The 23,552-nt window shown below is 52.2% G+C and overlaps 1 protein-coding gene across 3 annotated transcripts in view; it reads right to left on the bottom strand.

Annotated features, from left to right (window-relative positions):
* Window positions 1-23,552, bottom strand: part of CE3H16orf96 (chromosome E3 C16orf96 homolog) — a 43,897-nt gene that overhangs the window by 6,178 nt on the left and 14,167 nt on the right. For 2 of the 3 annotated variants that reach the window (XM_053213029.1, XM_027043328.2), the window contains 12 exons: window positions 22,146-23,544; window positions 19,637-19,722; window positions 19,238-19,348; window positions 15,980-16,054; window positions 15,371-15,535; window positions 11,763-11,881; window positions 11,001-11,063; window positions 8,998-9,090; window positions 7,971-8,151; window positions 7,743-7,845; window positions 1,666-1,746; window positions 696-897 (listed from right to left, as the gene is read on the bottom strand). In XM_053213029.1, the coding sequence (XP_053069004.1) occupies window positions 696-897; window positions 1,666-1,746; window positions 7,743-7,845; window positions 7,971-8,151; window positions 8,998-9,090; window positions 11,001-11,063; window positions 11,763-11,881; window positions 15,371-15,535; window positions 15,980-16,054; window positions 19,238-19,348; window positions 19,637-19,722; window positions 22,146-23,544 (2,678 nt within the window). Of the gene's footprint in view, window positions 1-695; window positions 898-1,665; window positions 1,747-7,742; window positions 7,846-7,970; window positions 8,152-8,997; window positions 9,091-10,173; window positions 10,801-11,000; window positions 11,064-11,762; window positions 11,882-15,370; window positions 15,536-15,979; window positions 16,055-19,237; window positions 19,349-19,636; window positions 19,723-22,145; window positions 23,545-23,552 lie in introns of those variants that run through there. The other variant, XM_053213031.1, reaches the window with a different exon arrangement.

The raw sequence follows: 23,552 nt of genomic DNA, 5'->3' as shown, positions 1-23,552 counted from the left end.
AACAATCAGGTTTTAAAAATATCCAATGCATGACTATAATGACTGGTGGGAAGGATCAGCATGAAATACAAAAGGAGGCACACAGTAATATTTGGCTCCCATGAGAAAAGTGGTCTGGTCAGAAATAACGGCCCCCAAAGAAAACATACGTCGGCAGTAGCTGTACTAGGAACTGATTCTGATAGAATCATTTCAGCAAAATAAAAAAGGAAAGTGATTGTTTTTAAAAGCATGTTAGCTGTTGTATTGAAGACTGGTCAAGGAATTATGTTGGCTCAGTGGAAAATTCAATCTAGAGAGCTGTGTTCTCCACGAAGTGCAGGATAAAAAAGGATTGTGTTGTGTGTGTATGTATAGAGTTAAGGGGTGTCCAAGTCTTGATTTCAGCTCAGGTCATGATCTCGCGGTCATGAGATCAAGCCCTGCGTCAGGCTCTGAGCTGACCGTGGAGCCTGCTTGGGATTCTCTCTCTCTGCCCCGCTTCCTCGCTCACTCTCTGTCTCTCTCTCAAATAAATAAACTTAAAAAAAAAAAACACAAACAAAAACAGCCACTGAGTCAAAATCAGTCCCTTATGGAGGCCTTTCACTCATGTCCAGGTCCCCTGCACCCTCCTCAGGCTGAGCTCAGGGCCCAGTCTCTGCCAGCAGGGGGAGAGGAGGGATGAAGGGAGGGGTGAGGGACGCAGGGCTCACGGGTTGGCAGGCTGCATGCTGGCTCGGGACTCGAGGCGCAGAGGTCGTGTGTGCCGGGCAGGCCGCGGGACCTGCTGGGGGTCCCCCTGGGATGGCATCAGTGGTGGCAGCAGGGGCAGGGGCGGCAGTGATGGAGGCCGAGCTGGCATCGGAGGCTGGGAGCCCGAGGTGGCTGAGCACACACTCTTGCGGGGGTGCAGGCCTGAGAGAGGCAGGAGAGACGATGCTGTGTCCCAGCAACAATCATGGGGCAGGCGGGGGGTGGGGGGGTGGGGTGGGGTGGGGAGGGGGGCGGCTGGCCTGATGGGTCATACCCATTAAGTAGACAAGACCGGAAGTGCTTTCCCATGGCTCACCCTGTCCCAGACACACCCTAAAGTTCCCCCGGGGATGACTCCAGATAAATGACGCCACAGTCGGATGCTCAAGTGCACATGAACATGGAATCCAGGGTCAGGGTTGCGGTGCCTCAGCTCCGCACTGTGAGCTGGGAGAGTAGTGCACACCCACCCAACTGGGCCGAGGTCGGCGTGGATGAGAAGGGAGAGAGCGCAGCACAGGCTGTAAAGCATCCGCAGGTACCTGGTACGTGGTGATGGCAATCAGAGGAATCCCCCCAGCCCAGCTCATGGGGCCCCAGGCAGAGAGGCCCAGGATGGTGAATGGGCCCCTCATCCCACCCCTGCAGCTAGGGGACAACCACCTGGTCTCGGCCCCCTGGATGGTGCTTGGCCAGGAAGCCCCGCTGAAGGGTAAACCAGGAGCCCAGGATGGCTTGAAGCCATGGCCAGGGAGCTGGGTGCTTGGCAGGGGGATGGGACACCTGAGGGGACTTCTTGGACCTGGCATACACAGAGCAGGTGAGAGACGGATGAGGTGGGTCAGGAGCACCCCAGGCTGGGACGGGTGAGCCCCAGAGACCCTGCCAGGACCCCAGCTGGGCCAGGGTGTTCGGAGGGCAGGTACTCACAGGGGTAGATGGCACCAAACAAGGCACTCGGGCGTTCACGATCATACAGGCTTCGAGTTGGGGGATGCGGAACCTTCACAGCTTAGAGGAAAAGAAAGGAGAAGACAGAGGAATGGGTGAGGACTCTTGCAGAGTTCCGCCTGACCCCAGACTCCCCACTTGTCCTGCAAAGGCCCTTTCACCGTTTCCCAGACCTGCCTGCCTTCTGCACACACCTGCCCCTCAGCCTCTCTTTCGTGGAAGATCCCTCCTCCCATCCAGAGTTTCTCAAGGCGTAGATGTTCTCCCTGGGGCCAGACCACGGCCATCATGCCCCCACCCCCACCCTCTCATCCCTCACCTTGTGTGTGTTAATTTTTTTTTTTTTTTTTTTTGAGATAAAATTCACACAACACACAGTAAGTAACCTCTGTGCCCAGTGTGGAGCTCAAAATCACAACCCCAAGATCAAGAGTCACATGCTCCACTGACTGAGCCAGCCAGGCGTCCCACAAAATTAACCATTTAAAGCCAACAATTCAGTGACATTAACACTCATTCACAATGGTGTGCGACAACCACCTCTAGCTAGTTCCAGAACATTTCATCCCACCAGAAGGAAACCCTGTGCCCATGAAATATTCATTTCCCTTCCTCCCTCCCCCAACCGCTGGCAGGCACGAATCAGCTTCTTGTCTCTGTGATATTCCTGTTCTGGACCTTTCACAGACCAGGGATTGTACAACATTTGGCCTCTAGGATCTGGCTCCGTCCTTCACTTTTGAACCCAACACATCTCCTTCTCCCTATCCAGCCAAGAAGCCCCATGACTGGCCACCCAGACCAAAGGCTGCACAAGAAGAGGGACCCTCAGGGTGAGGATGCGGGTGAGGGGAGGGCCCGGGCCTGGCTCTCAGGACGACTTACAGGCACCAAGCTCCTTCCCACGATGGACACCAGATTGTTCCTTCTGCCTGGACACCTGTGTCCTTCCTGGCTGTCCTGACAACTCCTGCTTCGTGAGCTCACCAGGGACTCCTCCCTGGCCATTCTCTCCCCAACTTCCGTGTTTCATCTTAGTCAGTGAACTTTTTATCTATTTATATCCTATGGTCCTTCATGGGGTAAGAACTCCAAGGGGGCAGTAACTTTATTTTGACCACATTGGGTCTCCCCAGTGGTATCTAAAATATGCCTGACACCAAGAAGGGCTCAGGAATGACCAAATGAATGACCAGGGCCGTGTGGCAGCAGGTGTGCTCTGTGGACCTCCCTTTTAAGAAAGAATTCACTTTATACCCTATGTTTTCACTCTTATGTGGATCCTGAAAAACTTAACAGAAGAAACAGAAGAAGATCCTGAGAAACTTAACAGAAAGAATTCACTTTATACCCTATGTTTTCACTCTTATGTGGATCCTGAGAAACTTAACAGAAGACCATGGGGGAGGGGAAGGAAAAAAAAAAGAGAGGGAGGGAGCCAAACCATAAGACACTCTTAAAAACTGAGAATAAACTGAGGGCTGATGCGGGGGTGGGAGGGAGGGGAAAGTGGGTGATGGGCATTGAGGAGGGCACCTGTTGGGATGAACACTGGGTGTTGTATGAAAACAATTTGACAATAAATTTATTATTAAAATAAATAAATAAGTAAATAAGAAATAACCCAGGTCAAAAAAAAAAAAAAAAAAAAAAAGAAAAGAAAAGAAAGAAAGAAAGAAAGAAAGGACTCACTTTATAGCAGACTTTCAACAACAGCCAAACCATGGAAAGAGCCCAAATGTCCATCAACTGATGAATTGGTAAAGAAGATGTGGTTTTTCTATACAATGGAATACTACTTGGCAATGAGAAAGAATGAAATCCTTCCATCTGCAGCAATGTGGATGGAACTGGAGGGTCTTATGCTGAGTGAAATTAAGTCAGTCAGAGAAAGACAGATACCATACGTTTTTACTCATATGTGGAACCTGAGAAACTTACCAGAAAACCATGGGGGAAGGGAAGGGGAAAAATAGTTTCAAACAGGGAGGGAGGCAAACTCATAAGAGACTCTTAAATACAGAGAACAAACTGAGAGTTGATGGGAGGGGGTGGCAGGAGAAAGGGGAAAATGGGTGATGGGCATTGAGGAGGGCACTTGTTGGGATGAGCACTGGGTATTGTACGTAAAGCAATGAATCATGGGAACCTACTCTGGAAACCAAGAGCATGCTATATACACTGTATGTTAGCCAACTTGACAATAAATTATATGAAAGAAGGAAGGAAGAGAGAAGGAAAGAAGGAAGGAAGGAAGGAAGGAAGGAAGGAAGGAAGGAAGGAAGGAAGGAAGGAAGGAAGGAAGAAAAAAACAACTCACTGTTCAGCTGCAGGGGTACAGGGAGCCAAGAGCCTCCAGCTGTTAGCACCTCAGGGGCTGTTAGCACCTCAGGCCAAAGACAGGAGCACAGGGCCTGGCCACTGGGGGTCTCTGCTTGCCTCCTCCCTTTCCTCCCTCCTCTCTGTTAACCACCCCATCCCCAAACCTCTTGCATTCCTAACTATGTCTTAAGGTCTGTATCTACTGTTCCTTGAGCCTGTACTAAGAACTAACTCCAGTGTGTTTTGTGGGTTCTGCATAAAAGCAAATGCCCAATCAAGGGGCGCTCTCAGGCCCCCGTTCTGATCACCTGGTGGCACCTGGATCCGTCCACAGGTCTCAGGCCGGACCAGCCAACCAGCCAACCAGTGAGACTGTCATATTGCTTCCCTCCAAGGTGAGGGATGTGGGCCCAGAGCACAGGTTCGAAATCGAGACTCAGCGAGGCTTGGAAACAGGGTTCTGACCCAGCACTCTCCCTGAGGTCTTACTGATGCCCTGGATTCTGTAGGTCAGAATTCAAACTCGCCATCTGACCCCAACACCTGCTCCTTCTAGGCCCTCCTCTGTGGCTTTTCCACCTCTGCATAAGCCAGAAGCTGAGGAGCCGTGAGGCTCTCAACAGGAGGGGACCCTGAGCTCTGGCAGATGAGACAGATTCTCCAGGGCTTGGAGGCAGATGCACAGCCTGGGCAGAGGTGGGAGATAGCTGGGCTCACTGAGAGACAAGCAAACAGTTCTGAGATGCTGAAGGGAGGGGCATACAGGGGACAAGCCCCCCCCGCCTCCCCACCACAGATCAGCCAAGGAGCCTGACTCTGGGGGCAATGCCCCTGAGATGTCCCTGTTCCAATCCCCAAAACCTGTGACTGTCACCTGACTTGGCAGAGGGGGACTTGGCAGATGTGATCAAGTTAAGGATCTCAAGACAGAGAGTATTCTGAATGATCCAGGTGACCCAATGGAATCACGAGGTTCTAAAGAGGAAGGCTGGAGGGTCAGAGTCAGAGAAGGGGAGGTAAGGACGGAGAGACACATTTTGAGCTGGAGGAAGGGGCTACAAGACAAGGAATGAGGTGGAAACGGTAAGGAAATGGTCTCCCCTAGAGCCTCAGAAGGAACTAGACCTGCTGATCCCTTGATTTTAGCCCTGTGATACTCATTTCAGATTGCTGATCTCCTGAACTAAGATAAAATAAATGTGGGTTGTTTTAAGCCACTCAGTTGGGGTAATTTGTTACAGCATCCATAGGAAACTCCTACCAACAGGTTCTGAGCTGGGGAGGGGCCCGGTCACTGTGCGTGTTTTAGGCAGTTCACCCAAAGCTGGTGAGGAGGGCTGAGGCTGGTGACGCCCCCCTGCCTGCCTCCTCCTACGTCCTGAGTCCTGCCTGAACTTAGCCTTCCTTCCAGGGCACTTCTTCAAAAGTCAAGCCTGAGAACCACTAGCCTCGGCACGTCCACCACCCTCCTATGGGGACACGGCTCACTGGGGACTGACTGGGTGTTCCTCTGCCCCGGCCTGAGCTCCTGACTCAGTGCTAGCACCTGGAGGGCACAGGCCGGCCAGATGCCCTTCAGTGGCCCCCAGCTGGCAAAGAACTGAGTAAATGGCAGGGCACGCTGGACAGTGATATGAACAGACTAATGCATCTGGGGCCAGGCTGGGCCTGGGCAGGGCTCACACTGGCTCATTTAGGTTTAGATACTGAGTCCGTTTTGGATTAGAATGTTCTTTTGAGTAAATAGATGAGTGATAAGAGCAATCTGGTCAAAAGATCTGGCCACAGGCGGGTTTCGAACCAGCTTCTAAAAGTAGTTAGACTTTGTTGTCCCCAAGTAGAACAAAGCAGTTGAGGTGTCCTTTGATTCAGTCCTACTTTGCTGCGTGGGTCTCAAGAATGACTGAGCCATGGGGAGAGAAGCCCTGCCCTCTGGGTGACAGCCCAGGGGAGGTAGGTGGAGAGGGGCCCTGTCTAGTGCCTGAGTGGAGATAAGGGCTCCCCCACCTTCCAGCAAGCGGCCCTCACCTGCTCGTTGCTGCAATGCCTCACTGGGTTGTTGCCAGCTGAAAGGAGACGGTGCAGGCCTGACAAGAACTCGGGGCTCATTAAATATTAGCCACCATGGTTATTACCCTGCCCGGTGACCCCTGAAGCTTAGCCTGAGTCCCCTCCCAACAGCAGCCACTGCTGGGGGGTTGAGGCTTGTCCAGGGGGAGCCGGACCCATGCCGGGGGAATGCAGGGCTCAGATGGTGTCCTGACCTCCTGGGCCAGCGCAGGGACCTGTAGTGTGTTGAATGGTGGTCCCCAAAGAGATACGCTCCCCAGAACCTAGGAATGTAAACTTATTCAGAGAAAGGGTCTTCGCAGATGTAATTAAGGATCTCGACATGAGCTCATCCCAGGTTAAGGTGGGCCCTAAACCCGATGACAAATGTCCTTCCAGGAGAAAAGGAGAAAACACAGGGATTAGGCCACAAGAAGACGGAGGCAGACGCTGGAGGGACACGGCCATGAGCCAAGTTACGTGTGGAGCCACTAGGAGCTGGAAGATGCAGGTAGAAGCCTGTCCTGGAGCCCTGGTTGTGAACTCAGCACTGTGACAGCTTGATTTTGGACTTCCAGGCTCCTGAACTCGGAGAACTTCTTTTGTCTTAAGCCCCCCAGTTTGCGGCCATTTGTTGCATGTGTCCCAGGACACTAATGCGGGCTCTTCTTTGCCCAGCATTCCCAATAAAACAGTCCCATTTCCTTTTCCTGCATACCTGGTATTTAGTCCTCAAGTCAATGGGGACAAAGCAGGGTGAGGAAGAAAACCATGGGCAGAATTTAACCCTCCAGCCACTTTGGGACTCCAGGGTCCCTCTACAATGGAGAAGTGTATGGCTCTTCCGGAAGGAGAAAACCCTGAAGAGTGGTGCAGAGGAGGTACCCCTTCTAGCACTGCCGGCCCATGGCTGGAGCTGAGGCCTGGAGTCCCGGGTAGGAGCCAGCTGGAGCAGGGGCTTTGATGCTGCAGCAATCAGAGTGACTGATCCATGTGTCCCCACCTAACCCAATCCTCACCTACCTGGGACATTAGGACACAGGCCTCCAGTGTCTATGCATATCTCTTCATCATACCCAACCCCTTCCCAGTCTCCATACCGCAGGGAGACTCACCTTCCTGACTCCAATTGTGCCTGGCTTCTCCCCACCGCGGGCCTTTGCACCTGCTATTCCCCCCCACCTGGACCACTTTCTTCCCACCCGACCCCTTCATCCAGCTTACCCTATTCCCTCATCAGATGCCTCTCCTTGGACTGGCATTCTCCTTACAACCCTCCCATGCCCAGCCCAGCATCCTTCTTGGGGAGGCCATCTGGCACCCCTCCCTAGGCCAGCATCCTTCGTCACCAGGGCGCTCCCCTCTGGTCAGCTATTCATTGCTATGGCTAACAATGGATCCTCCCCTTCAGGTTATTTGCTTACATTCTGTTTCTCCCACTCATGTGGAGACCCCGGGCAGCCCATCTTTCTTTGCTCCCCACTGCCTCTCCGGTGCCCGGTGCATCACCTGGCATATAGTAGGGCTCCGTTTTTTCAAGTAGCCTTGTGAAGTCCTCCTGCCACTTGAAGATCCCCAAGTCAGATATGGGGCCAGCTCTGAGCCCTACCTGCACCTCCTCATGCTGCCCAGCAAAGCCAGGACATTGAGGGTGGGGGCTCCCCGGAAGGCCTGATACCCCTCACCTGCCAGCTCCTTCTCCACGCCCGTCGAAGGCCGTGCCCCATCCTGGTTGATCATTCGGCCCTTGTACAGGATCCCGTCCACTCCCAGAATGTCCACCTCGGCCTGTTAGATGGCCCGGGCCCCAGGTCAGGGAGAGTCCTTGCCTGCCTCTCCAGGACACACAGAGGCCAGGCAGAGCACGGCCTCCCCCGGGGGTCGCCCATGCCCAGGGCTTCTGCCGCACTCACTGTGTCATAGTCCAACACCTCAGGGTCCCCGTAGGGGTAGAATGTTGACAAGTCATAGGACTTGAACTTGAGGTTAGCATCATTGCCGGGGCCGTCGCCCCAGTCCTGTTGGGGTCCCAGCGCATCCAGACTCCTGTCCTGGTCTTCAAGATCCTGAAGCTGCTGTAGCTGCTGGTGTTCCCTGGGGTAGGACAGGTAGGACAGCAGCTGCTGGGAGACCCCTCTGCCCCAGAGGAGCAGCAGGGTGAGCCCAAGGGCCTGACCAATAGCAAGACAAGATTGGAATTTCTTCCAGCTTGAGTTTGAGGGGCCACTATGGGCTGGCGAGTGGATATGGACATGCACAGTTGGGGCAGAGGGGAAAAATCGAGTCCTGTGCTCCCCCAGACCCCACCTACCCCTGGGACCCCAGTCTGGCCTGCCAATGGAAGGCTTTGAACCTTTGATCTCAAGAAGGAATCAGGCATGGGAAGGTGGGGGGTGTCAGGCACAGGCCCCCCCATGGCCCTCCCCTTTACGTGGCTGTGATAGTTGTTCAGCCATCATTTCCCCACCTGGGCAGTGGCTAAGTTATCTGAGCCTCAGTTTCTTCAACTATGAAGTGGGGTGATGACAGAATACACCTCAAAGGGAAGGCTTGAGGATTCACTGAGGTCAGGTATGCCCAAGCGCTCAGCGCAGTGCCCGCCTGGCCACACCAAGCCGGAGGCCACAGTCCTCGCTTATTTCCTCCAGCTGGAAGCAGGCACCTCAATCCTAGCTCATAAGAGTCATGAGACTTAAATGAGAACCCTTCCCCAGTCATCTCGGCCCATAATAGATGCCCAGTAAATAAGCCCATCCCTCTCTGTGATTCTCTCCCAGGCCATCTGCTGCCCCAGCCACGGCTGTCCCAAAACGGCTCCCTTGCAGATGGCTGACAATGCCCTGGGACCACCTTTGGATCCCGGGACTGGAGCTGACGTGTCTGCAGGGCTCCCGGGCCCCTGAGGACCCCCTCTATGGGACAGACCCCCAGCCCGCTCACCTCATCCGTTGCCGCTGCAGGTACTCATAGCTGTTGGCACTGGCGGGGCGCAGCCGCGAGAGGAGGTGGGCTTTGCGGATGGTGATGAGTTGCCTGTTGGGGGACAAGAGTTAAGTGGGAGGTGCCAGTGGCCAGCAGATGGCCCCGGGCTCCTTCCTCCAGGAAGCCCTCCCTTAAACCCAGCCGTCAAGTTTATTTATTGACTTTGAGAGAGAGAGAGAGAGAGAGAGAGCATGAGCATGTATAAACAGGGGAGGGGCAGAGAGTGAGGGAGACAGAGGATCTCACGCAGGCTCCATGATGTCAACGCAGAGCCTGATGTAGGGCTTGAACCTACAAACTGTGAGATCGTGACCTGAGCTGAGACCAAGAGCCGGATGCTTTACCACCCTGAGCCACCCAGGCACCTCAAACCCAGCCTACTTTCTAGAGACATCTGCAGCATGGGGCCACTGCACAAGGGCTCTGAAGAGCCCCAGTGATCTTTGAAATGTCATAAAGAACAACCGTTCTGATTATAAAACTAAAAACCAGAATAGGTAAATCCTTGAAACAGAGAAGTTGGTGGAAATGCCCTGTTGCCAGCCGGAGTGGCGGTTACACAATATTGTCAATGCACTAAATGCCACTGGCCTGTTCTCTCTAAAATGATTGATTTGCGCTATGTGTATTTTACCTAAACAGCAAAAAAATGAAAACAAAGTAAAATATCAGCTTTCTGGGCAGCGGGAACTGTTGTACACTTTGATCTGAGAGGTGGTTATAAAGGTGTATACACACATACAAATTCACCAGGTTGCACCAAAAACATTCATATACTTTACCATATTATTTAAGCCACAATAACATCTTATATTTTATAAGGTATCTTTAAAAAAAAATCTTAAAAAAATTTTTTTTAATGTTTTATTTTTGAGAGATTGAGAGAGAGAGAGAGAGAGAGAGAGAGAGAGAGAGAGACAGAGGCGAGTGGGGGAGGGACAGAGAGAGAGGGACACAGAAACCGAAGCAGGCTCCAGGTTCCGAGCTGTCAGCACAGAGCCTGACGCGGGGCTCGAACTCACGGACTGTGAGATCATGACCCGAGCCAAAGTCGGATGCCTAACCAACTGAGCCACCCAGGTGCCCCTAAGGTATCTCTTTATTTTTTTTTAATTTTTATTATTTTTATTTTTATTTTTTTTTACGTTTATTTATTTTTGAGACAGAGAGAGACAGAGCATGAACGGGGGAGGGTCAGAGAGAGAGGGAGACACAGAATCTGAAACAGGCTCCAGGCTCTGAGCTGTCAGCACAGAGCCCGATGCGGGGCTCGAACTCATGGACTGCGAGATCATGACCTGAGCCGAAGTCGGCCGCCAAACCAACTGAGCCACCCAGGCGCCTCCTAAGGTATCTTTTTAAAGAAATGTTTATTTATTTAAATAGAGAGAGAATGGGAGAGGGGGAGGGGCAGAGAGAAACAGAGAGGGAGAGAGAGAATTCCAAGCAGGCTCCACACTGTCAGCCCAACATGGGGCTTGATCCCACAAACCATGAGATCATGACCTGAGCCAAAGTTGGATGCTTAACCAACTGAGTCATCCAGACGCCCCCTGAATTGTTCACTTGAAGATGGTTTATGTTATGTGAATCTCACCTCAATAAACAAAAGTTTTAGACTCTAAAAATACATGCAACAAAGTCCCACAAAGTTCAGCTTTTCCCCACTTTCCTTCCATCCTTTTGCTTTTGGAGCTGACCTTGACCCTGGCACACACGGGACACCAGACAGGGCTGGCAAAGGAGGGGATGCCGGTGCTCCTGCCCAGGACAGGGAGCAAAGGACATGATGTGTACAGAATGGTGTATAGGGCCAGATGAACATCTAAATCACGTACCTACCACCCCCCCCCCCCCCCCCCCCCCCCCCCCCCCCCCGCCAGGGCAGGTAGGGCTGGGCGATTCTGGGGAATCCAGAAGAGAGGGGTTGGGCTCAGACGCCCCCTGGTGGCGGTACTCACGGGCCGGTCATCATCTCCATGGGCCGGTCGCAGGAGATGCATTTCACCCGCTCAAACAGTTTCCTGGAAGACAGCCGGCCATCAGCTGCTGCCCCGTGGGGAAGGCCTGTCTGTACCACAGGGTCAGGACTTCCCTCCACAACCCACTCCCGCTGGCCTGGCCCAGCTCAAGTCTGCCCTGCTGGTCCCTGTGGATCCCCACCTGTGGCCACCTGCAGCAGTGGGGGACAAAGTGTGTGCAGCTTATGTGTCTGGCCCAAACATAATGGAGGTCTTTAAAACCAGGGTCCTTCTGGAAAGCTGCCCTTCACAGGGGATATTTGGAAGGATGAGGGGTCATCTTAGGACAGGAGACCGCCCCCCCAACATTGATCTCCTCTGCCTAGGACTCTCTCTAGATGGGGGTGGGGGAAATGGTGACAGGCTCCAGTCCCAGATCCACCCAGGCTCCCTGTGAGGCCCTGCATGGCCCCTACCGTCCGTGAGCTTCAGTTTCCTCATTCACAGCAAAAGGGCTTTGGAGCAGATACATTCCTGGAGCCCCTTTGCCAGCCAAGACCAGAGATGCCCCCCTCGGGGGTGCCCTCAGCCCCATCCCATCCTCAGCCCCCAAGCTGGGAAGCCCCACTCCTTCTCCCTGGGTCCACAGGTCTGGAATCCTTCCTTCCAGAATCAGCTGGGATACCCATCTCATTTCCTCTCTGGAGAGAGGGTATTGTCCCCAGCCTCTGGGAGGTGCACCCCCACCCAGGAGGGGCTCACTTCCTAAAGCCAGCAGCACTGTCAGGGTCAAACCGGAGGCCTTCAATCAGCAGCTTCCTGACTATTTTCCAGACCTCATCCACGTCTTTCTTCAGGTCATCCAAATCACTATGGGCCAGCTGCACACAGCCAAAGGGAAGAAAAGAGGGTTTAGTCAACTAATTCATACCCCACCTTGCTCAAGAAAAGGATCTGCAGCAAAGTTACCCAATGTTGGGTAACAAGATTAAACAGCAAAAGCGAGGGGCGCCTGGGTGGCTCAGTCGGTTAAGCGGCCGACTTCGGCTCAGGTCATGATCTCGTGGTCCGTGAGTTCGAGCCCCGCGTCGGGCTCTGTGCTGACAGCTCAGGGCCTGGAGCCTGTTTCGGATTCTGTGTCTCCCTCTCTCTGCCCCTCCCCCGTTCATGCTCTGTCTCTCCCTGTCTCAAAAATAAATAAAATGTTAAAAAAAAATTTAATAAAAATAAATAAATAAATAAATAAATAAACAGCAAAAGCGAGGGGGTCAAGCAAAGGGGACACGATCAAGCTTAGGTTACGGTTCATACCCCTAACGCACACCGTTGCCGGAATGGAGCTGCAAAGTGAGCTCCCCAGTAGCCAAGGCAAAGAAATACTGCCGGTTACTGCCTCCAAAAGATAAAATCAGCACTACTGCTCAACTGAGGCCCTCAGGCCCAAGACACATTTCTCCCAGTGGTCCCCAGACCTGAGATTCACACATGCGACACATAGTCACTGAGTATGAAGTATACTTACAACGGCTTTTAGTGTATCTACAGAGTTGTGTGACCATGAGTGCGACCAGTTCTGGAACATCCTAATTACTCCCCAAAGAAACCCTGTACCCACTAGCGATGGCCCCTCGTTTCCCCCCAAACCCTCAGGTGTAGGCAACCACTGATCCCGTTCATGTCGGTGGATTTGCCTGTTTAGGATACTTGATATAAATGGAGTCACATCCTCTGTTGCCTTTGGTGTTTGGCTTTCACTTAGCACCATGTTTTCAAGGTTCATGGGTTATGCCATGAATCAGGGCTTCATTTCTTTTTATGGCTGAATAATATCTCATTGTGCCCACTGTACAGAGAGACCACAATTTGTTTATCCATTCACCCGCTGGCTATTGTGAGTAGTGCTTCTTCGAACATTTCTGTACGAGCTTTGCATGGACCTGTTTTCATTTCTGTTGGCTACAGGGGTTGGAAGTGCTGGGTTGTATAGGACTCTATATCGAACTTTCTGAGAAATTGCCAGACTGCTTTCCACGGGGGGACTTTTGAATTTTTAAGGTGTTCGTTCCAGGGGCAGCTGACTGGCTGGCTCAGTTAGTAGAGCATCCAACCCTTGATTTCAGCTCGGGTCATGATCTCACAGTTTGAGTTCTAGCCCCACATCAGGCCCTGCGTTGACAGTGTGAAACCACTTGGGATCCTTCCTCTCTCTCTCTCTCTCTCTCTCTCTCTCTCTCTCTCTGCCCCTTCCCTGCTCACATGCTCACACACACTCTCTCTCTCAAAATAAATAAACTTTCTGAAAAAAGATTTAAAAACTTGTATGTGTATGTTCACAGAAGCATTATTCATAATAGTCAAAGGTAGAGACAACCCGAGTGTCCATCAACAGATGAATGAATAAACAGAATGTGGTCTATCCGGCTGATGGAATATTGTTCAACCATGATAAAGAATGGGGAGTCTGATCCATAAATGAACCTTGAAACCATGATGCTAAGGTCAAGAAGCCAGTCACAAAAGGTCACAGGATGTATGATTCCACTTATATGAAACGTCCAGAATAGGCAAAGCCACAGAGACAGAAAGTAGCCCAGGGTTTGGCAGGGACTGGGGGCAGGGCGGGCTGGAAAGTGTCTGTATAAATGGGCACAGGCTTCTTTGTGGGGGATGGAAATATCTTAAATAGGGGAGGTGTTTGCACAACACTATAAATGTACTGAATGCCACGGATTTAGTCACTTCAAATGGTTAATTTTAGGTTGTGTGAGTTCTGCCACAATTAAAAATACAGGAAGAAAAGAAAAAGCACTTAAAACAAAAATTTACAAAGCTTTCTATTAGGAAGAAAGCGAAACACCCAGAAAAGTGAAAAGACCAGAATCATTAACCCCATACACCCACCATCCGGAGTTCATCATTCTTAACAGATTGCTACATCTGCCTTATTCTTTTGATGGGGTATCTTTTGAAAACTTACAAAGACCATGACACCTCACTCATGAATACTGTCGTACTCGTGAGGACATTTTCCTACGTGATACCCAATGCATGAACAGTAATTCCTGACTGTTCTCATTCCCAGCCCTTTTGTAGACTTGGCTCAATTGAACCAGGACACAAGCCAGGACTCCTCATGGACTGCACTGGGTTGTTTTGTCTCTGGAGACACTTTTCATCTAGAACAGTCTCTCTGTCTCCACTTTTTTTCCCACCCTATCATTGAATTACTGAAGAAAAATAGGTCAGTTGTTCTGTAGATGACTATAGTTCCTCCGGCTGCAATTCTGTACTGATTTGTGTGATTTTTCAGACAAATGTGTTTCCAGGGGCGCCCGGGTGGCTCAGTCGGTTAAGCGTCCGACTTTGGCTCTGGTCATGATCTCATGGTCTGTGAGTTCGAGCCCTGTGTCAGGCTCTGTGCTGTCAGCCTGGAACCCGGAGCCTGCTTCGGATTCTATGTCTGTCTGTCTGTCTCTCTCTCTCTCTTTCTCTCTCTCTCTGCCACTGCCCTGCTCACGTGCTCTCTCTCTCAAAAACAAATAAATAAACATTTGGAAAAAAAAGAAAGACAAGGGCATCTCCATGAGAAACACATCCCATATCTGTTTTGATTGTTGTTATATCCCCAGTGACGAGTGTCATACGTGCCCAGCGCATAGCTGATGAATGAACAAATCCTTGTTTTGTAGATGAGAAATCTGAGGCTCAGCGAGGTCGTAGCACTCGGGGCACACTGCTGCTCAGAGGGGCTGCCTGATTCTGAGCCCACGCTCTCCTGGCCATACCAGCAGCCCCTGCTGCAGGAACCACACAGAAGTATAACTGTTGGTCTGACTGTGCCTGTCTCTCTACTGGATGGTACAAATCAAGGCAGGGGCTGTGACTCGTTAGCAACATTTATCACAGGTGGTCAGTAAAGGATGCATGGATAAATAAATTATCAGCAGACACCCCACTCCATCCCACCCTGCCCCCTTGCTTGCCCAGGCATGAGAGTATGGCAGTCAGTCTCCAAGATCCTCCCTGCTCACACCCTTTCACAAGGGGTAGGGCTGGCCTGTGGAACGAGGCTACTACAGAGATGATGCACCGTGGCTAAGTCATAGAAGCTGACAGCTTCCATTGCGCTCTCCTGGGCCACCCGCCCTGGGGACGTTGGCTGCCACTCTGTGAGAAGTCTGTGTGGTGAGGGAGTGAGGTGTCTCGCCAACAGCATCTTGACTGCAGCCTCATGGGAGACCCCGAGTCACTCAATTAAGCCGCTCCCCAATTCCTGACCCTCGGCAACTGTAGAGCATTTGTCGTTTCAAGCTGTCACATTTCAGGGTCACTTGTTACACAGCAGGAGACAACTGCTAAGGGGTACTCACCTTGGTGCTCAGGTCCTTGCTCAGCTTTTCCGCAGTCTTCTTCCAGTCATTCTCGTGGGTCACGACCCGGAAGAGCATGCTCTGAATCATCTCATTCAGCTCCATCGCCACCGTCTCCAGGTCAGCTCGGCTCGCCTTGCCTGCCAGGGTGCTCCTGTCGGCTTTCTGGGGACAGAGGGGACTCAGAGTGGCAGCGATGCTGGGGTGGCAGAAGAAGGAAGCTGGAGGGGGGTGGGATCAGACCACTCTGGTCCGTGTTTTCGAGTTTGGGACCCTGAACGCCTGGCCTTGGCTGAAATTCAACCTCGGGGTCTAATTGGCTCAGACACAGCTATCAGGTGTAAGCCAAGGTTTTCCCGTGATGGAGAAGCTGCTGCCTGATTTTTAAGTGCAAGTAACAAACCGTCATTCATCCTGAGTCACTGAAAATAGGAGTTGATGGGACAACTTTGGGGAAGCTGCCCCAGCCCTTCTATATGATACAGGTGGAAGGAACCTGGGAGGCTCTCTGCCTGATCTCGTCTTGTCTAGATGACTCCATTGCCCTGGGTGGGAGAGCTGGGTTCAGGATGCAGGGGCGGGAGGGGAGAGGAGTCTCTGCTCACTCACCTCTTTCAGCTCCTGCTCCATCACACTTTTGTCCACCTTGTGCATTTCGAGGTTTTTAATTTGAGCATGGACAATCTAAAAAAAAATTTTTTTTACATTTATTTATTTTTGAGAGAAAGAGACAGAGCACAGTGGGGGAGGGGCAGAGAGAGAAGGAGACACAGAATCAAAGCAGGCTCCAGGCTCTGAGCCGTCAGCACAGAGCCTGACATGGGGCTCAAACTCATGAACTGTGAGATCTTGACCTGAGCCAAAGTTGGATGCTTAACCAACTGAGCCATCGGGGTGCCCTGAACCTAATTCTAATAAATGCCAAGTTCCACCATGTCCACCTTCCCCAAAGATGGGTCCCAAAGTCTAGAATAGGAAATGCAGGTGTGGAAGGAAGGTCCTGTTTTGGCCTCAAGTCATTGCTTCCTCTAACCCCACATCAGCAGGGATCCCTGACCTTTTGGAGTCATCAGGCCTGATGTTAATATTTAGATCTCCACTTGGCTCTTTCTAATTAAAATCTGGAAATAAAGAGGAGTGATTAGCTGGGACCTTCTAACTTCTACTGCTAGGATCACCTGTGTACTGAGTTGATTAATGTCCTCCCCAAAATTTGTGCCTGCCCAGAACCCGTGAACGTGGCCTTGTTTGGAAATAGGGTCTTTGCAGATGTAATTGGTTAAGATGAGGTGATACCTGGGGTGCCTGGGTGGCTCTGATGGTTGAGCGTCCGACTTCAGCTCAGGTCATGATCTCACTGCTTCTGAGTTCAAGCCCCCATCAAGCTCTGTGCTGACAGCTCAGAACCTGGAGCCTGCTTTGGAATCTGTGTCTCCCTCCCTCTTGGCCCCTCCCGTGCTCACACTCTGTCTCTCTTTCTCTCTCAAAGATAAAATAATAAAACATTAAAAAAAAAAAAAAAAGATGAGACGATACTGGATCAGGGCAGGCCCTAAATCCATTGACTGGTGTCCTTATAAAGACGTGACGTGAAGACACATAGAGGGAAGAAGCTATGTGACGACAGAGGCAGAGACTGGAGTGATGTGGCTACAAGACAAGGAACCCCTGGAGCCACCAGAAACTGGTCGAGGCAAGGATCCTCAGTCTGAGCAAGGCCCTGCCAACACCTTGCATTCTGGCTTTTGGCCTCCAGGGCTGTGACAGAATACGTACCTAGCGTTTCAAGCTACCCAGTTTGCGATCACTTGTTACAGCAGCCACAGAAAACGAATACACCCAGTAAGTGGTATACTCACTGGCCGTCTTTTCGGTCTCCTCCTGCACCGAGCCACAACTCAGAATATGATGGTCTCTTCCAGGAGTGGTTCTGGAATGCAGCCTCTGGCTTATAAAAGACACTCATCCACTTGCAAAAGGCAAATCACGTTTTCTACAAAGCCCATGAGAAAGAGTTCTGCCCCCACTTATGTTCTCGCTTGGTTCTCAGTGGAAAACTCTCGGAGAGACGCACAGCAAGGGGATGGAAACATCTCCCTCCTGCTTGCGTGGTGGCGGTGTGGCTGCATGAACAGGCAGACGTGGACTGAGCTCTTAGACTTAAGACGTGGGCATTTTGGGGCGCCCGGGTGGCTCAGTCGGTTAAGCGTCCGACTTTGGCTCAAGCCATGATCTCCTGGTTCAGGAGTTCAAGGCCCACATGGGGCTCTGCACCAGTGGTGTGGAGCCCGCTTGGGATTCTCTCTCCCCCTCTCTGCCACCTCCGCCATTCGTGCTCACTCTCCCTAAATAAACAAGCAAATAAATAAATAACAACTTGAAAAAAAAGGAAATATTTAGCAAAGCATGTGTTGTATACTAAGTCTGCTCCAGGTCTTTCCAGGGTTAACTTTTATAAGCAACTAATTCCTGTTGGCACAGGGGCAGGAAGGACAAAGGCTGCCTTGTTCCATTTGGCACCGTTTGGTCAGGCCTTGTCCTCTGGAGTTTCCCTCAAGTGACAGCTACTTGGAGGCAGACACTGTGCACAGGGCAGGGCAGGGTGCTGGCCACTCAGCAGACGTGCCGAACGGACGGGCTCCGGTCTCCATCGATTTGTCCGCAGGGTGTGGCGGCCCAGCCTCTCCGGAGGGCAGTGATAAGTAAGGGTCCAGAGTTGGCAGGAGATGAAGTCGTTCCTGACCTCGGTATTCACAAAGGTCTGAGCCTGCAACCCCAGATACCCACCGCCCTCACCCGGGCTGGGAACTGGCTCCCTTTCCAGAAGTTCTTTTCCCCACCAAGTTGCCCTGTGTGTGTCCTAGCCTGGTACCTGCATGGGGGCGGGGCGGGGGGGGAGATGTGCCTTTTTCTTGTACCCCCTACATCCTAGTGCACCCCACCAATAGCCCCCTGACTTGGATCAGAAGCCCCCATGGAAACTATATTGGGTGGTTCTGTTTGGGGTTTTGTCTCTTTCATTCTGGGGGAAGGTCCTGTCTTCCTGCTGGGAAGGACTTCGGGCCCTCCTCCAAAGCCTGGGGACACCTTGGAGACAAGGCACGGATGGGACTGGCCCTGAGGACCTTAGGGCCAGGGTCATCAGGCCAGTTGAGTCAGACCCTCCAGGCCCATGGGAGAGGGTGTCCAAGGGGGCCCCCACTAGGTGCTTGGTGTCTGTGTGCACAATTGTCATGTCAGTAAACCTGCCATTCTGGGAAGACCCACCGGTGCTGAGCTGGGTTAGGGGAAATGTTATGAACCTAACAGTTGGTGCAAGAAATCCCCTCACTCATTCGCTGATGCCTTCAGCACATGTTGAGTGTTGGCTGTGCTCCAGGCACCTTTCCGGGGGCGGGTGACCCAGGGGTCAACAACACAGATGTTGCCCAGGCCCTCTTGCTTATATGTTTGGGGGCGGAGGTGGCGGGGGGGCCCCAGATTTTTTTGTTGGTTTCAATTGAAGTGTAATTAATGCAAGATGAAATGCCAGTGCAGGGTCCCTGGTTCCCCTGCCTTGGGTGTAGCTGTGAACCCTTGAAAGGAGGGTCCAAACGTCCTAGTATGGAATCCTCCCCCTACCTGCCCACCCAAACCCCCAGACTTGGGGTGCCTGGGTGGCTCAGTCAGTTGAGAATCTGACTTTGGCTCAGGTTATGATCTCACAGTCCATGAGTTCCAGCCCTGCGTCAGGTTCTTTGCTGTCAGTGCAGAGCCTGCTTCGGATCCTCAGTTCCCCTCTCTCCCTGCCCCTCTCCATCTCTTGTGTGCATCCTCTTTCTCTGTCTCAAAAATAAAAAATAAAATATTTAAGAAAACCAAACAGACCTTCAAGTCACCCAGGCGAGTCTGGAGCTTTTCCACTGCCCTGTCCAGCACGAGGTGGTGATCCTTTATTATCTCTATTTGGTGGCCCCAAATTCTTTCAAGTTCCTCCTCCTAAAAGGGGGGAGACACAGACATGAAGCCCTCGGCATCAAAGGTCACCATGGCAGGGAAGGGGCTTGAAGAGTGTACCAGGCCAGTGCCGAGAACCCTCGTTGGTGGGGGACCACATAGCCACGACCCACTGGGACTCCTGCACCTGCCAGGTCTGTCTCTTTTGCCCCACTCACTCCCCCAGGCCGCCTTTTAGCTACACAACAAATTCTGGTCCTGGGTCAGCAACTCAGCTGTCAGCCTGCCTCAAGCCACCAACCCCTAGTGTTTCTGCCCCGGGGCACTGACCTTCATCCTGGATCTCTGGAGGTTCCCAATCTTTTCCTGCAGTACGTCCACTGTCGTGCCGAGCTTAGAAGAGGCTCCCAGATTAGCTGAGGGCAAAGGAGGGGGTGGCTGTTAGGGGCAGAGATGGGGAAAGACCCTTCATCTAGGGCTCCACTTGCTTCTGCCAGGAGACATCCAAGGTGGCACTGACCACCAGAAAGATACTGTGAGCCTGGGGCCTTCCAGGTCATTTACCTTTTCTAGTAGTCATTCTTTTCTTTTCTTTTTTTCTTTTTAAGTTTATTTATTCATTGGGAGGGAGAGAGAGAGAGCGTGAAAAAGCGGGGGAGGGGCAGAGAGAGAGTGGGAGAGAATCCCAAGCAGGCTCTGTACTGTCAGTGCAAAGTCTGATGTGGGGCTTGAACTCATGAACCATGAGATCATAACTTGAGCCGAAGTCAGACGCTTAACTGACTGAGCCACCCAGGCGCCCGGAGTAGCTAGTCTTTTAAAAAAAATCTTAAAATGGGGCACCTGGGTGGTTCAGTCAGTTAAGCGTCTGACTTAGGCTCAGGTCATGATCTCATGGTTTGGGAGTTTGAGCCCTGAATTGGGCTCTGTGCTGATAGTGTAGAGCCTGCTCGGGACTCTGACTCTCTCTTCTCCCTCTCTCTGTCCCTCGTCCACTCTCTCTTTCTCAACATAAATAAACTGTATTTAAAAAAATTTTTTTTAATGTTTATTTTTGAGAGAGAGAGAGAGACAGAGCATGAGCAGGGGAGGGGCAGAGAGAGGGAGACACAGAATCCAAAGCAGGCTCTCAATTGTCAGCACAGAGCCCAAAGTGGGGCTCAAACTCACGAACCTGAAGATTATGACCTGAGCCGAAGTTGGATGCTTAACTGACTGAGTCACCCAGGTGCCCCTAAATACATTAAAAAAAATATTAAAAGGATCAGATAAAATTAATTTTGATATTTTATTTAACTCAATATATGATATAAAAGTATCATTTGAATATATGATACAAAATTATTGAGATGTTTTACATTCCTGTTTTCATCAAGGTTTCAATATCTGACATGCACTTCACACTTGGAATACACCTGCACTTGAACTTGCCCCACCTCAAGTGTCCAACAGCCACAAGTGCCTCCTGGTATTATATTAGACTGCACAGGCCTAGGGAGGCCTTTCTGGAGTTTATTCCAGTCTCAGAAAAGGCCCTGAGCTGGGATGCCTGCCTAGCTCAGTCAGCGGATCAAGTCAGACTCTTGATCTCAAGGTTATGAATTTGAGCCCCACATTGGGTACAGAGATTACTTCTTTTTTTTTTTAATTAAAAAAATTTTTTAATTTAATTTCGAGAGACACAGAGACAGACTGCAAGTGGCTTAGGGGTAGATAGAGAGGGAGACACAGAAGCAGAAGCAGGCTCTGAGCTATCAGTACAAAGCCCGACGCGAGGCTCGAACTCACAGACTGTGAGATCATGACCTGAGCTGAAGTCAGACGCTCAACCGACTGAGCCACCCAGGCACCCCAGAGATTACTTTAAAAAAAATCTTCAAATAGGATAGGGCAACAGGCCTCACAGTGGGTCCTCTGAGCCAGCAGCATCAGAATCAGATGCTGGGGGGCACAGATGCTGTGGCTCAGTCAGTTAAGCATCCAACTTGGGCTTGGGTCATTGATCTCACAATTCCATAAGGGGCTCTCTGCTCTCAGAGCAGAGCCCACTTCAGATCCTCAGTCCCCTCCCTTTCTCTGCCCCTCCCTTGCTTCTTGTGCTGTGCATACAAATGCTCTCTTTCTCCCTTGCTCAAAAACAAATAAACATTAAAAAAAAATCAGCTGCTGGAATGGGTCAGAAATGCAAATTCTTGGGCCCTGCTCAGACCACTGAGTCAGAAACCCCAGGGGTGGGGCCCAGCAGTCTGTGCTTTAACAAGTCTCCTGGGGATGCTGAGGGAACCACAAGGTTGAGAAGCAGTAAATGAGGCTACCCTGCCCTCCAGTCCCCTCAGTGAGCCTCTGTCCAGCATGGGCGTAAAATGGGAGCACAAATCTACAGGTACCACTGCCACCCACAAAGCTTCTGTGGTCTTTAAGGACACATTTGTTTGCCTGGCAGTGGCTCCTAACCTCAAACTGACCACTTCATCTGGGGCCTGTTCTGTGCTCTCGGACATTCTGGCTGATCCAGACTTATCAACACATCGTACAGTAGTGCTGCGTCACATGGGCTGTCGAAAGGAAGTTTTCCAGAGTAATTGTGATGTGGGATTCTCCTTCTTCGGGGCCAACTTTAGACCCTAACCACCCCTCTCCCCTATGATAAGACCTCACTGTACCTTCATGGCAAAAGAATAGACCAGTAAGAGGCTAATGCTGAAGCCGAAGGAAAGAATGGCTAACGGTTAATACAGATTTTGCTGGGGGAGCTACATGAAAGCGATGAGGGACTTCTCGGAGGCCACTGGGAGGGCCTGAGCCCCTGCCACCTCCCCCGGAGCCAGGCAGAGCCTACCTAGATAAGTCAAGCGCTGCTGAAGGCTGGACAACAGCTGTACAAAATCTTCTTTCAGGGAGTCGTGTCTAATGGGCATCTGGGCTATGTGGCCCATGGAGTACCTGACAGCCTCCTTCTTGTCCTCGGTGGTCACGGCATTCTGGGCAGCCAGCATGGCCTGGGACAAGGCCCTACCAGGGGAGATGCTGGCAGCAGAGTATGGGGGATGGAAGTCTTCGCTGTACCCATGCAAGTCTTCTGCCTTGGTGTCCTCAGCCAAGGACACAGAGGCCAAGGCCCCACGGGAAGATCCCGCGCCCAGGATGTCTGCGAAAACCTCTAGGGGCCCAGATGCAGCCACAGATGTTGCTATGGTGGCCAACTTGGTGGCCGGGGCATTTTTGATGGCCTTGGTGGCGGCCTCAGCTTGCTGGGCTGCCAATGTGGCGGCCTTTGCGTAGGAGGCGGCGGCGGCAGCCGCAATGGTGGCGGTGGTCTTCAACCGCTGAAGGGCAGATGGGGGAGCCTTGGGGGGTGCTGCTTTGGGGTCCTCAGCCCTGGGGGTCCTGGCCTGAGGAGCTGGCATGTCGTGGGATAAATATTCTTCTTGATTTTCTGAGACAGCCGGCAGCAGATGTACCTGTGCATGGCTGGACTGTGACCACAGTGGACAGGGCCAAGCGGAGCCAAACTCCGTGGCTGGTGGGGGGGCCCTGAATCCCTGGGACTGTGCAGGCAGGAGGCCTGATGGGTCTGGGCCAAGCTGCAAGGAGCCCGAGACCCCGGAAGGCCAACTGCTAGCTCTGGACCAGCCTCTGGGAAGACGCCAGCCTGCTGGTGGTGTGGGCTGAAACCCTGGGGCAGGTGCAGGCCCAGAGACAGCCTCAGGGGCAAGGGCGGCCCCAGGTCTGAGGGCAGGCCCAGGTGCTAGTAGGAATCCAGGTGTCAGACTAGGCCCCACCACAGGCCCTGGTGCAGGAGTGGGCTTAGGCTGTGGCCTCCGCGTGGGCCCAGGCCCAGGTTCGCGCGCAGACCCAGGCTCGGGCCCAGGCTCAGGCTCGCGCGCAGACCCAGGCTCGGGCCCAGGCTCAGGCTCGGGCGCAGACCCAGGCTCGGGCCCAGGCTCAGGCTCGGGCGCAGACCCAGGCTCAGGCACTTGAGGCTGCCCCGGCCTCTGGGCCCCGGCGAGTAGAACAGCTTGGGCAGATTCCTCCTCCTGTAGCTCCTCCAGGATTTCGTAATGCCAGGCAGACTCCGGTAACCTGGAGCGCTCGGTGACCCCTGAGACCGGGACACGACGAACAGCTTCAGGGTACTCCGTGGTCTGGGGATGATCTGTCTTTGGGGGCTGATCCACAATCTGCAACAGCTCTGAATCATCAAACCGTACTGAACTGGTTCCTTGTGTTAAAGTTCCCTGTGGAC

Source organism: Acinonyx jubatus, chromosome E3 (genome assembly GCF_027475565.1).
Source record: "Acinonyx jubatus isolate Ajub_Pintada_27869175 chromosome E3, VMU_Ajub_asm_v1.0, whole genome shotgun sequence".
NCBI classification, from domain to species: domain Eukaryota; kingdom Metazoa; phylum Chordata; class Mammalia; order Carnivora; family Felidae; genus Acinonyx; species Acinonyx jubatus.
Note: the sequence above shows the minus strand (reverse complement) of the source record. Positions and strands in the feature narration are given on the sequence as shown.